The following is a 13,527-nucleotide window of genomic DNA, read 5'->3' as shown; positions in this document are numbered from 1 at the left end:
ATGAGGGAGGCAGGTGGATACCTCGAAACTAAAAAAAAATACAAAGCGCATCGGAAATTTGTTTATATCCATTTTTGCAATTTTTTTACAAATCGAACAAATATTTTTGTTTGGATAGGGGGAGCTGAGGGTACAAACCATGTAAACCCCTCCCCCCCGGAAACACCCTTGTATCTCGGCGTTTATTTTTAAGATAGTTCGTATGGTGATTCCGATATTCAGATCTTGATAGCATGTATATTACTATTGAGCTATTTCAATGGAAACATGAAATTATAATTTATTGCAAACCTTCATTATTCTAAGGGGTTGGGGTTTTTTGGGGGGGTAGAACCCACTAATCCCCCTGGATACGGCCTTGGGATATACGAGCGTTCTTCTACAGTAATATGAGGAATCATTACGTCAGCAATCGTTATTTTTTGCTGCAAGTAATCAATAAAACAGAAACCTAGTTTGCAAAAGAGCTGTCTAATTGTTGAAGATACAGGAGCAGTCGAAAGGCTTCGCAAATATATTTTCTAAAAATAGTTTATTATTATTTGTTATTATTATTTTATTTTATTATTTTTTTTTTGAAAATTTTATTTTCTAAAAATAGTGGCCAACAACTGGATGATCTAAGAAATTAAAGACAACGAGAGAGGTTTTTAGGAAGAAGGGGCTTTAGATAGGGCCTTTTCGGCCTGTATGTTCAGGTTTTCATTTTAGTTTGCGTGTGTTGAATTAAATCAGTGAGTCCATGGGCCTAATTCCTTAGTTGTCAAAAATGGTTGAGCTAACTACTACAATTACTTCATCGCACGTGAGTCACTTGAGCCAACACAGCTGTCCATTGTCCTCCTATTCGCTTTTCAAGCTCAACCTTCGCCCTCCCCCATGAATTTTCCACCTATGCTTTAGAAACAAAATTATGAAAACTAGAGAAGAAAATTAAGAAAAGCAGGCCGCACATAACGCATTAGATTGAATATCTAACTTAACCTAACCTAACCGCCTTTATATATTAAAACATTGAATAAAACAATCCTACATCGTAGTTTGCATTATATTTGACAATATTTGAGTGGGTTTGGGATATTTAACAAGAACTAATATTTTTATAATCTCTTTACCGCCTATGTGAGGATGTACTGGTTTTCGCCAGATAGTCATTAAGCAGCCACGACCGTATCCAGGTGGGGGGGGCGTACGAGGTTGGAACGCACAATCCCACAAAATGTTTTGCTGACTTGTAACATAAGTACATATAAACAAGACTTTAAATGTTTTTATTGCCTCCCCTCCCCCCTGAGTAGACATCCAGAAATACACCAGGAAGGGTGTGCGAAAGCACAGGATGGTTGGCCCCCAGCCCCCCATTGCACTTCCTGGCTGAAGGGCCATAAAACGGAGATCAGCACCGCCGGTTTGGACCTTAAGGGTCTGGTGCCCTCTTACTTTTTTTCCCACGAATAGAAATTCTAGATGCGCCCTTGCTAGCAGTCATATTCACACAATTTTTGTTTGAATATAAAATTGGCCATAGCTTTCTCGCATGGCTTGTTTAATATAAGCAGCACCAATTCACGAAAATGTAAGGACACAGGGACGTAATCATTGAGACCTCGGGGCTCTTACCCCATACAACCGGAATGTTCCCCGAATTTTCTGGCCCACTGTATCCAAAATATCAGATAAGAAGTGTTTTTTATTATTCGCCCAGCCCAAAAAAATCTTGCGTTTGTGGCTGAGGAGAGGGGGGGGGGCAAAAATGTGTTCGTTAAAAAAGAAAAAGATGATAAATAAGTTTTCAAAATCAAGACAGGGATAGGTGGGACTAACAACCATTTATTTATTACCTGAAAACATGGAAAAATCAGACCAAATAACATAGAACAACCCTTGCAATGCATGCAGGTAAGGAGCCACGTCACAGCTGCTACGAATGATTTTTATCTTGCAGCCTATGGACTGAACCAAGTTGTAGCGGTATTTTATAAGAGTAGAAACTGGTGCTAGTGTTTACAATAACACCGATGCCACCTAGCGTCTGGTGTTTCTTAGCATTTTATTTCAAGCTTCGTAATTTTGTTTTTTCAGAAATTAGGATCAGGCACTTATTACTACACAGATTTGGCCAATTAAACTGATTTTAACTTATTACTACACAGAAAAAAGGCCGAAAACACAAGATGATATTGGTGTTTTCCTCGACGAATGAAAGCACCAGCTTTCATTCTTATAACCAATCCATACTCCTTGGTCCGAACTTGAGCAAGATAGAGAAAGTTCTAAAGTTAAAACGTTTCAAATTTGGTGAAAAAAAAAGTTTTTACATTGGCAATTTGAATAGATCGGTACTTATATGAGGCTTTGAACTTACTCGTCCATTCCAAAACTTCGAACAACCGTAAACCTAAATACACTCAACCAATCAGAAAGATCCATGGACAAACAGGATTGTAGATAGTAAATACGAATCATCCAAAACTCGAAAACAAGAAGCACTAAAATTGTTATCGACTTTGCAAAAATATTAGCTGCAAAAAGGTTTAGCTTCTTAAGATGCACATTTTAGGCTTAGAAGAGAAGTGAAAAAAAAAACAAGAATAAAGACTTGAAAATAGAAAATGCAAAGACACAGCAGGCAGTCTGATTTTTATTTTTGACATGCCTGATAAATTAATAACAGATTGAGCCTTTTTTCTTTAGAGTCATTGTACCATTACCAAAAATAAAAAGGCTTGCATCTATGGTACGCAGTTGGTAATTTTGTTTGTAAAAAATTCACATCGCATTGAACATATGAACAAAATCTGTCAAGTGGAACTCTGCCCATGACTAAGTTACCATGAATTCAAGGTTTAGAGCATATATTTTTCTTAACTGCTTGGTTTCTGACAAATAATAACAAAATGATTTATTTTTAGAATCATTTTTTCCTCGAGGCCTTTTGGGTGCGGCCCGATGAGCAGGCAAAAGGATCTTGCTTCAATTAATTGGGCAACTTGGGCCTTCAGTTCTTAAGACAATATAAGGCTGACTTCTACAGGCACACAAGCGAATAGATTTTCAATCAGCATTGGTAGAAATGGCATGCATCTTTCGAGAAGAAGAACAACATTGAGCATCACATTACTGTTCCTTCGTAAGTTCTAAGGATTGCGATTTTACAAAAGAACAAGAGCTAAGAGCTCATATGGCACTTGTGACGAGGCAAGAAGAGCTAAGAGCCAAGAGATCATATGGTATGAGCTCGTAACAAAATTCTGTGAATCAATAGATTGATTTAAAAAAGAAAATAAGAGGCTTAATGCCGGTTAGGATTTAAAATAAGAGCTCTGAGTCACGATGTCCTTCTAAATATCAAAATTCATTAAGATCCGATCACCCACTCATAAGTTATAAATACCAAATTTTTTCTTATTTTTCCTCTCCCTTTAGCCCCCCAGATGGTCGAATTTTATCAAGATGGTGATATTTTACCCCAGATATTCGACTTTATCAAGTCAAATTTTGCCGCTCCCTGACACACCTACCAATTTTCGTCGTCCTAGCACGCCCAGAAGCACCAAACTCGCCAAATCACTGAACCCCTCCCCCCGACTCCACCAAAGAGAGGAAATCCAGTACGGTTATGTCAATCACGTATCAAGGACATTTGCTTATTCTATCCACCAAGCTTCATCACGATTCCTCCACTCCAAGTGTTTCCCAAGCTTTCCCCCTCCAACTCCCCCCAATGTCAAAAGATCTGGTCGGGATTTGAAATAAGAGCTTTGAGACATGGATTCCTTCTAAATATCAAATTTTGTTAAGATCCGATCACCTATTCGTAAGAAAAAAATACCCCAATTTTCACGTTTTCCAAGAATTCCGGTTTCACCCTCCAACACCCCCCAATGTCACAGGATCTGGTCGGAATTTAAAATTAGAGCTTTAAAGCACAAGATCCTTCTAAATATCAAATTTCATTAAGATCTAGTCACCCCTTCGGAAGTTACAAATACCTCAATTTTCAAAATTACCCCCACCCCAACTCCACCAAAGAGAGCAGATCCGGTCCGGTTACGTCAGTCACGTATCTTAGAAAGGTTTCTATTCTTCCCATCCAGTTTCGTCCTGATCTCATCGCTTTAAGTATTTTCTAAGATTTCCGGTATCCCAAAGTGCCCCCCCCCAATTACGCTTGATCCGGTTGGGATTTAAAATAAGAGATCTGAGTTACGAGGTCCTTCTAAATATGAAGTTTCATGAAGATCCGATCACTTCTTCGTAAGTTAAAAATACGTCTTTTTTTCTAATTTTTCAGAATTAACCCCCCCCCCCCAATAGAGCAGATCCGTTCCAATTATGTAAATCACGTATCTAATACTTCTGCTTATTTTTCCCACCAAGTTTCATCCCGATCCCTCCAATCTAAGCGTTTTCCATGAATTTATGTTCCCCCACACCAAACTCCCCCCAATGTCGCCAGATCCAGTCGGGATTTAAAATAAGACCTTTGAGACACGATATCCTTCTAAATATCAAATTTCATTGAGATCCGATCACCCGTTCGTAAGTTAAAAATACCTCATTTTTTTAATTTTTCAGAATTAGTCCCCCCCCCCAACTACCCCAAAGAGAGCGGATCCGTTCCGGTTATGTCAATCATGTATCTAGGACTTGTGCTTATTTTTCCCACCAAGTTTCATCCCGATCCCTCCACTCTAAGTGTTTTCCAAGTTTTAGGTTTCCCTCTCCCAGCTCCCCCCCCAATATCACCAGATATGGTTGGGATTTGGAATAAGAGCTCTGAGACACGATATCCTTCTAAATATCAAATTTCATTGTGATCTGATCAACCGTTCGTAAGTTAAAAATACTTAAGTTTTTCTATTTTTCCGAATTATCTGGCCCCCCAATCCCTCCCCCCCCCAGATGGTCAAATCAAATGAACCCCAGATGATACACTGAGATTGACCAGATGGTCAATCTCAGTGTAAAAACATGGTACCCCCAAGCTTCAGACCGACTCGATACAAAAGTTATCAAAGTCCTGATTCAGTGCTGAATCTAGCTTAAAGTAAAACTAGCTTAAGACATTGTGCAACAGCAAGCTTTTGATTTTAAGTGCGGCTGTGCAGAAAGCCACCCTCTCCGAAATCCTAAGTTTTCTCAATTTACGCAGCCATTTAATTCTTCCAAGGCTATCAAACAAAAAAGTTAGAGGGATGTGCCTTCCTCAAACGCTATAAATGCAGGGTGGGTTTGAAAAAAAAATTAAAGGCATAAAACAGCAGAGTTTTGCAAGCTCAGAACCTTGTATTGTCTTATAAATGAAACTTTCAGGAATAAGTTCGAAAGCTCCGTGGGACCCAAGTGCTTCCGGAATTGCAACGCAAGAGTCCGAGTTGCGGAGCAGCAAACGTGATAATGCTGGTGGATTGAGACCTGATCCTATTACATTTTGCAGTACAATTAAAGCATCCCAAAATTCTCACTCCTAAGGTTCTGGAATAAGGTTCCCAGGTGCTTCCGGAATTGCGACACAAGCGTCCGATTTGTGGAGCATCACAAGAGACAATGTCTAGTAAATTGAGACCTGAACCTATTAAATTTTGCAGCACAATTAAATCATTTGAAGATATTGTCAAGATTCTCACTCCTAAGGTTCTGGAATAAGGTTCCCAGCTGCTTCCGGAATTGCGACACAAGCGTCTGATTTGTGGAGCATCACAAGAGACAATGTCTAGTAAATTGAGACCTGAACCTATTACATTTTGCAGCACAATTAAATCATTTGAAGATATTCTCAAAATTCTCACTCCTAAGGTTCTGGAATAAGGTTCCCAGCTGCTTCCGGAATTACGACACAAGCGTCCGATTTGTGGAGCATCACAAGAGACAATGTCTAGTAAATTGAGACCTGAACCTATTACATTTTGCAGCACAATTAAATCATTTGAAGATATTCTCAAGATTCTCACTCCAAAGGTTCTGGAATAAGGTTCCGAGCTGCTTCCGGAATTGCGACACAAGCGTCCGATTTGTGGAGTATCACAAGAGACAATGTCTAGTAAATTGAGACCTGAACCTATTACATTTTGCAGCACAATTAAATCATTTGAAGATATTCTCAAGATTCTTACTCCTAAGGTTCCGGAATAAGGTTCCCAAGTGCTTCCAGAATTGCGACACAAGTGTCCGAGTTGTCAAGCATCACAAGTGATAATGTCTAGTATATTAAGACCTGACCCTAATACATTTTGCAGCACATTAAAGCATTTGAAAATATTCTCAAGATTCTCACTCCTAAGGTTCTGGAATAAGGTTCCCAAGTGCTTCCAGAATTGCGACAGAAGCGTCTAAGTTGCAGAGCAACACAAGTGATAATGTCTAGTGGATTGAGACCTAACCCTATTACATTTTGCAACACAATTAAAGCATTTGAAGATATTCTCAAGATTCTCACTCCTAAGGTTCTGGAATAAGGTTCCCAAGTGCTTCCAGAATTGCGACAAAAGGGCCTAAGTTGCAGAGCAACACGAGTGATAATGTCTAGTGGAATGAGACCTAAACCTATTACATTTTGCAACCCAATTAAAGCATTTGAAGATATTCTCAAGATTCTCACTTCTAAGGTTCTGGAATAAGGTTCCCAAGAGCTTCCAGAATTGCGACAAAAGGGTCTAGGTTGCAGAGCAACACGAGTGATAATGTCTAGTGGATTGAGACCTAACCCATTACATTTTGCGACACAGTTAAAGCTTTTGAAGATATTCTCAAGATTCTCACTCCTAAGGTTCTGGAATAAAGTTTCCAAGTGCTTCCAGAATTGCGACAGAAGCGTCTAAGTTGCAGAGCAATGCAAGTGAAAATGTATAGTGGATTGAGACCTAACCCTATTACATTTTGCAACACAATTAAAGCATTTGAAGATTTTCTCAAGAGTCTCACTCCTAAGACTCTGAGCGTTCCGCAAAGACCTGTTGCAATATAGGAAGCTTATGAAACTTGCCTTAGTATCGGCTTTCTCTTGGACTGTAAGTGTTGGTGAAAGAGCTTCAAATATTTGAGTTAGATTATAAGTCTAAAGGCGTTACAAAGCCTTATAAAAGACCTCATAAAGTTCCCAGGATTTGAATTGGTTTCTAAGCGAAATTTAATGATTTTTATTTTAGAGCCTTTTTCAAACAACCTTCTAAGAAGTTCGGAACCTTTCTGAAACTGCTCTGGACCATAACCTAGGCCGGTAGATATCTGAATACTTTATCTCCTTGGGACAGGCATTTTACAATTGTATGAGAAGTCAGTGTGCTAAAAGGAGGAAGGGATCAAGGCAAGGACCTTCCCATGCCCTATTGCCGAATATGGGTCCATTTTCCTAAGTTCCATTCACGAATCAGAACATATTTCCCTATAAGGAATATCATCTCTAAGTAATATTTAAAGCCCTGGGATCCTTTCGAGAAAACTTTTCAAAGAAATTCTGAAACTGTCTTCCAAACAATAATAGACGGATTGCTTCACCTTACCCCCCCCCCTCTCCACTCTATTGGATATAAATACAGTCCACTTTATATACTATCATTGTGTTTTACAATAGCGAACGGCGAACGGTAATCAAGCGTTGGAGATAAGACCGATGATATTACAAAACATAAAAGCAATATGTAAAGTTGACTAGTCTTTATATTTATCCATTACGGGGTTAATGGAAGAATTTATAGAAGGGGATGGCAAAATGAGCCAATACACCTTAGGAATGGAATAAGAAAATATGGTACTCGTTAAAAATCCCAACCCCATTCAACAAGTTCGATTTGTTTAATCTTAGAAAAACCGGTTTCTTCGCTGCAGTTGGAGATAATTAGCTTTGTTTCGGTGATATAAACTACATTTCTGGTTATATTTTAATTAAATATTTAATGTGTAGAGTTGGTATTTTGGTTAGGTGTGGGCGGCCTGCTCTGTATGATTCTCTGCTGTAGTTCCAATTATTTTGTTACAAAACTATAATATTTTAGTCTTATTTTAGTATATTTCATTATGATTAACCTAATACCGAAAATATTTATGATTGTTTGAAAGTAGTTTTCAGAATTTCTTAAGGTTTCTCGCAAAAGATCCCTTTGTTTTAAGCATTATTCCCTAGCTTATATTTTCATCTTTATTCCAATCTTATTGTTGTAAGTCTTAAGGAGTTTAAGAACAATTTCATATCCCTTCCCCTCTGAGCCTGTGGCACTAATTCATGAATTTTTTGGGGGAGGTTTTCGAAACTGGTAAGCTCAGTCAGAGTCAATTCATTAAATCAAAAGATCAGCACCTGCGCAACACAAACCATTGGTAAGCATGTGAAAAAGTTTCAAAACTAAGGGGAAGGACAATTTTTTCAATGAAAATACCAAGAAAGGTCAGCAAAAATACTAGCAAGTTGGCAACATTGTCAATACTGACAACACTGCTTCTTCTTTTCCCCATTCCTAAATTGAGTGCTAAGCAACGCTGGAGAGTTAGAGAGCTTCTGAAGGAAACTGTCTACAGTAAGATGAAATTAGTATCATGAGCAGAAACAGGTTTAGGAGATGGACAGAGGGGGCACTTGCCCTGGGCGCTGAAATCCTAGGGGTGAAGAATTTCAAACAAATAATTTAACTGTTATGATCGTTTTGTAATTTTTACATTTTATTTCAATTCAAATAAAGTAGAAAGTGAGGTTAATAATTGAAAATAGTTAATAAATTATTAATTGTTTAATAAACTAAAGATAAACTTAAAAAAATAATGATAATGAACCAATGGGCTGTAAAATGATTAACAGAAAACGAATTATAATATTTATATAATTTAATTAATAAAAAAGAATAAATTATTAATCAATTTTATATTGAAAAAACAAATTGTTTAAAAAATAAAAACAATATTAAATTCGATCTGAAAATTTTGTGGGAGATAGAAAGGGGGGGGGCAATTATCAAGGTTTCACCCCAGGCACAAGAGAGGACAGAACTGTCAATGACCAATAGATTCTTTATTCTACATTGTCACTTCACTGACAACCCCCCTCCCTTACTGTACCAGATACAGACCTAAATAATATATCTTCATTATTTTTCATCTTGTGATGAATCGTTTGTGTTCGTTGTAACGGTGTTTTTGTCATTCTTCGCCCGTGAAAAGTATTCGTGCAAAGTAATTACAATAGAATTTTAGCTATCAAATTTTTTTTGAATGTTTGAAAATGTGGATAACAAAGGAATGAAAAAAGATAATCTGCTGATAGAAACCTACATCTCATAATAAAGTAAGAATTTCAATGTTTTAGTTTTCTTTTAGTGTAGGGCTTTATCTAAGACCATCAGGAGAGGGGAAAGGGGGTACCTTGTCATAAAAGTGACTATGTTATTTGGAAAAGGCGTAAAAAAGGAATCTAATGGTACCGCATGCATTTTGTTAAGGTGTTTTCTCCAGAATAGCCTTAAATCTCCATAGTTACCATGTTTCATTATTGACTGGTGAGTATACCTCGTATTTTTGGGTAAATACATACAAGATTCCATAAGTGACGTAATGCCCTTTGGTATCTGTATGATATACGCCCTACCTAACGTTTTTATAATATGTTTCTCTGACGCTCAATCCTAATGAAATATATCAAAGTAAGATACGAATACTTGAAATAAACTTGGACTATATATTTGCACATTAGGGGGGATGGGGGGTTAAGTATATTAGGTCTGCATCCCTAATGTGTTAGGTACAATTATTCTGCATATTATGCAGTAAAAAGTTCTTTCTAAATATGCTTATCAAATCACTGGAAATTGTGCCCCACCCCATAGAAGTCCTATATATAGCCCTAATAATATGTTTGGTAACATCAATGCAATCATAGCGTCTAGCTCAATGATTCGCTACCAATGTTGGGTCATGCCCCACTTAGACGTTTCTAAAACCTTAATGCCTCACTTGTAGTATTTACATTTTGTCAATCAAAATCTTACGTGTTTTCACGTGAAGGAAGCTTAAAAGTTGAGTCTTCCTCGAGACATATTTATACCCATGAAACATATATCTTTTTTAGTTTTAAATTTATAGGAATGTAATGTCATTCACTTTAAAAAATTTTGTTCGCAATTGCCACTCTAAATTATAGCCAGCCGAAAGGTGCATGTCCTGTCCATGACCCACCAAAATATTGCCCTGTCCCACCGGTGAAGCAAACACCCCACGCTTGGAATAACGGGTCCAGGTCGTATAATAAGCCGGTCATCTTCTTAGTCTGCATATTCGTGTTTGATTGAGTTCGTAATTTACAAAAAATGTTATTTGAAGTTATTTTCAAATGCGGAGAATAATGAAAGGTAACATGATAACATCATGAAAGGAATAATGAAAGCATTCTATATATTATAATGTAAAAACTTCATTGTTTCAGTGTTACTATATATTCATTGGACAAATATGGGACAGTCAAGGGGGTGTGGGGGATGCACTTCCAAGTGAACGAATTAGTATGTTTGGAAAGAGCATAAAAAAGGAATCAATCGGAGCCTCCACCAACCCCCTTGTCAGTTATAGACATAGTCTTTATTATCTTTTCTAGAGTTTCTTAATCAGTATTTATTTATTCATCAATTAGTTTGCAACAACACACAACTTCAACATAGTCGTCCCCTGTCCCCGACTCTAAATTTTAAATAATTCTTGCGTGGATACTGGTACAACTGTGCCCCATGCATAGACCAATGGAATCGAAAATTAACTAGGAGGTAAAAAAAATCATTCCATTTCTGATTCACTTATTTTGACGTAAACCTACCCTCTGAAACAAATTCTTGTGTAAATACCGGTACTATAGTATCAAAATTACCATCCCCCTCCCCTATAGACAACAAAATAAATTGAAATTATTTTGCTATCCCTAGCGCGGTTAATATGTTATGAATGACCTGAAATGCTTCGTAAACATAAAACTAGAACTTGTCTTCATTTTATTGATTCCATTGGCCATAAGAAAATTACACTTTTTTCTTATCTAACAGTTGTGATTCACTCCCTGAAATAAATTCTTATCCGGATTTGGTTAGCACAGTATCTAAATTTACCCTCTCCCCTTCTATAACCAAATGAAGTAGGTTAGTCCGCTGACCCTTGCGCGGTAAGAGGCTATGAATAACCCAAAACTGACTCGTAAACACCTATACAAAACCAAATATTTTAATTTACCTCCTCCCCCTTTTATGTGTCAATATATAGCCCAAATTATATAGGTCCAATATATTCCGTCACTGTATAACTAGGGCTATCAAACCTATATAAACCAGGGATTCAGGACATCTGACTTGATACCCTTAACCAAGAGAGTTTTAATTCTTTTTCTGACACGATTATTTTTATGTAGTTCCTGAAATAAATTCTTGCACGGATATTAGTACAACTGTATCGAAAATTACCCCCTCGTCCTCTATAAAAAAAAAAAAAATGTTAATAGTCTTCTTCTGTCCTTTGCACGGTTAATATGTTACGAATGACCCGAAACGCCTTTAAATTAAATAAGGGCTTATCGATATTAAATTAGACAAAAATGATTTTATTTCTAAAAAAAATTTATCACAAATCCAAGTGTCATAAATTTGAATTTTGGTCTAAAAAAAATTGCACAATAAACAAGCAAATATGATTTTGGAATTTTGTTCCGGAGAGTCGAGAAGGTTGTAAAAAGCAGTTGTTAAAATAGTAAAAAAAAGACTTGCAGACCTAAAAAAGAAATAAGTTAAATTAAAAAAACATAAGGATAATTTAATCTTTCACTAAAACCTACAAAACACAATTTAATTGAAAAAATTAGCAAAATTTATGAACTAACATTTGATAGTTGTAAGATAAAATAGAGGGGGGGATCTCATATATTTAACACGGTTATTATGTAGGAGAGGAAAGCCCTTCAATATATTTCGGTAGACAGATTTATTGGAATAAGTCGGATTTTAGCTAAAGCAGATCCCTTTGCCAAGAGAAAATTATTTCTCCCACCCCCTCCCCACCCAGACTGTAACCAGGATTTCAAATCGGGGTGGGGGAGGTTTTTACAAAAAAACTTTAAAAAACATCAAAAATGTTCCCTATGCATTTTCATATGTATTTACAACAAACATTCCAGGAGATGGGGGCGGGGTCAAACTTTTTTCCCTGAGTCATTGCCAATCACTCTATTTAGACAGCAAAATATGCTACATACCTTTAGAAAGCCGATTTATAATTTCTAGTTTATGGTCCTCCTGTTGCGGTTGAGCAACGACAATTAGCAAATATCCACCAGAAAGGGGTGATAGCGACTCAGGTGCGAACATAATATTTTCAACTTCTTCAGAAGGTTCATGGGATAACTTCAGTGAAGTATCTGGAGTATCACTGCCACCATCGTCCGCCATGGCTGCAGCGACTGAACTGTTTTCTCCTTCTAGGAGATGCGATGCCGAAGGTGCAGTCCGACTCTGTCGGAGGCGTCTATTGATCTAACAAATTTCATTGGACGAAAAGTTGGCAATAGGTTTGGAACCGGATCGATAAACCCGCAACTACAGAACCATCTAGCTAAAATCACTTACGTAAGTCTGCAGATTAATTAAAAAAATATTAGCAAAGGAGGAAATAAAAAGATTAAATGCTTGTTAATAGTTAATATACTTTAATTTACTGGTAAATTTTTGATTAAACTACTTTAAAAAAATGCTGACCAAGTCTACGTAGTCCAGGCACGGTTGCCAACTATATACATTTTACGTTAAAAGGACACATTCCCATTCGCCAGGACATGGTGACATAAAAGGGCAAAAATGGGATACACTTTAGAAATTCGGGACGTTGAGGGCAAAAATGAAGACATTTTGTATGTTTAGTAGGTAAGACAATACATTTCCCAACTGGATATATGTGTTGGAAAAAAAAGTCACTTCTAAGAAAAGTAGTGCTTTTTTTCCTTTTTTTGACCATCCATTTTTTTCTTTTTTCCCTTTTCCCTTTTTTGAAATTTACTTTTGCCAGAAATTTCGTAAAGGATTTCATCTAAAGTAAGGGATTTATATGTTTATATGAGTTTTGTGCTTCACACTAAGTCATTTTGTATGACTGTTTTATAAGGATTATTATTCATTTTCATTATTATATTTGATGTTAACTGGCCACTTTAAAAAAGCTAACACAGCGCCTTTTGATCAAAAATAATACTGGTAAAAGATTAACCTGTAGTTTTGAGATTTCAAGATAAACACAATTTAGCTAAAATGACACGTTTTTGGATGCTCAGGGAACAAATTCATGGACCGAGAAGTTGGCAACCCCGAGCGCAATCTCCTGACTTCCTGCCGTCAGTAGGGGGTTCAATGTGTTGTTTGGGGTAAACCGTCTGACGCTTCCCGTGCATTTCTTCAGGTTTTTCAAGTACGATCCACTTGTGTGGATCGTACAAATGTGTCGTACATATGTTACAATTGTTAGTCCTGAGTTTCATTTGAATAGAGCCCATCTTGCGAGGATTTAAAATAGTGTCGTCCT

The 13,527-nt window shown here is 37.0% G+C and overlaps 1 protein-coding gene across 1 annotated transcript in view; it reads right to left on the bottom strand.

Moving 5' to 3' along the window:
* LOC136040979 (uncharacterized) overlaps positions 1–12,485 on the bottom strand; it is a 240,024-nt gene extending 227,539 nt beyond the window's left edge. Inside the window, 1 exon segment of the mRNA XM_065725455.1 lies at positions 12,212–12,485. Coding sequence (XP_065581527.1) covers positions 12,212–12,404 — 193 coding nt within the window. The 5' untranslated portion in view covers positions 12,405–12,485.
* Positions 12,486–13,527: the final 1,042 nt, after the last annotated feature.

The sequence above is a fragment of the Artemia franciscana genome, chromosome 21, assembly GCF_032884065.1.
Source record: "Artemia franciscana chromosome 21, ASM3288406v1, whole genome shotgun sequence".
NCBI classification, from domain to species: Eukaryota; Metazoa; Arthropoda; class Branchiopoda; order Anostraca; family Artemiidae; genus Artemia; species Artemia franciscana.
The sequence above is the reverse complement of the archived record's forward strand: the minus strand, read 5'-3'. Positions and strand labels throughout refer to the sequence as shown.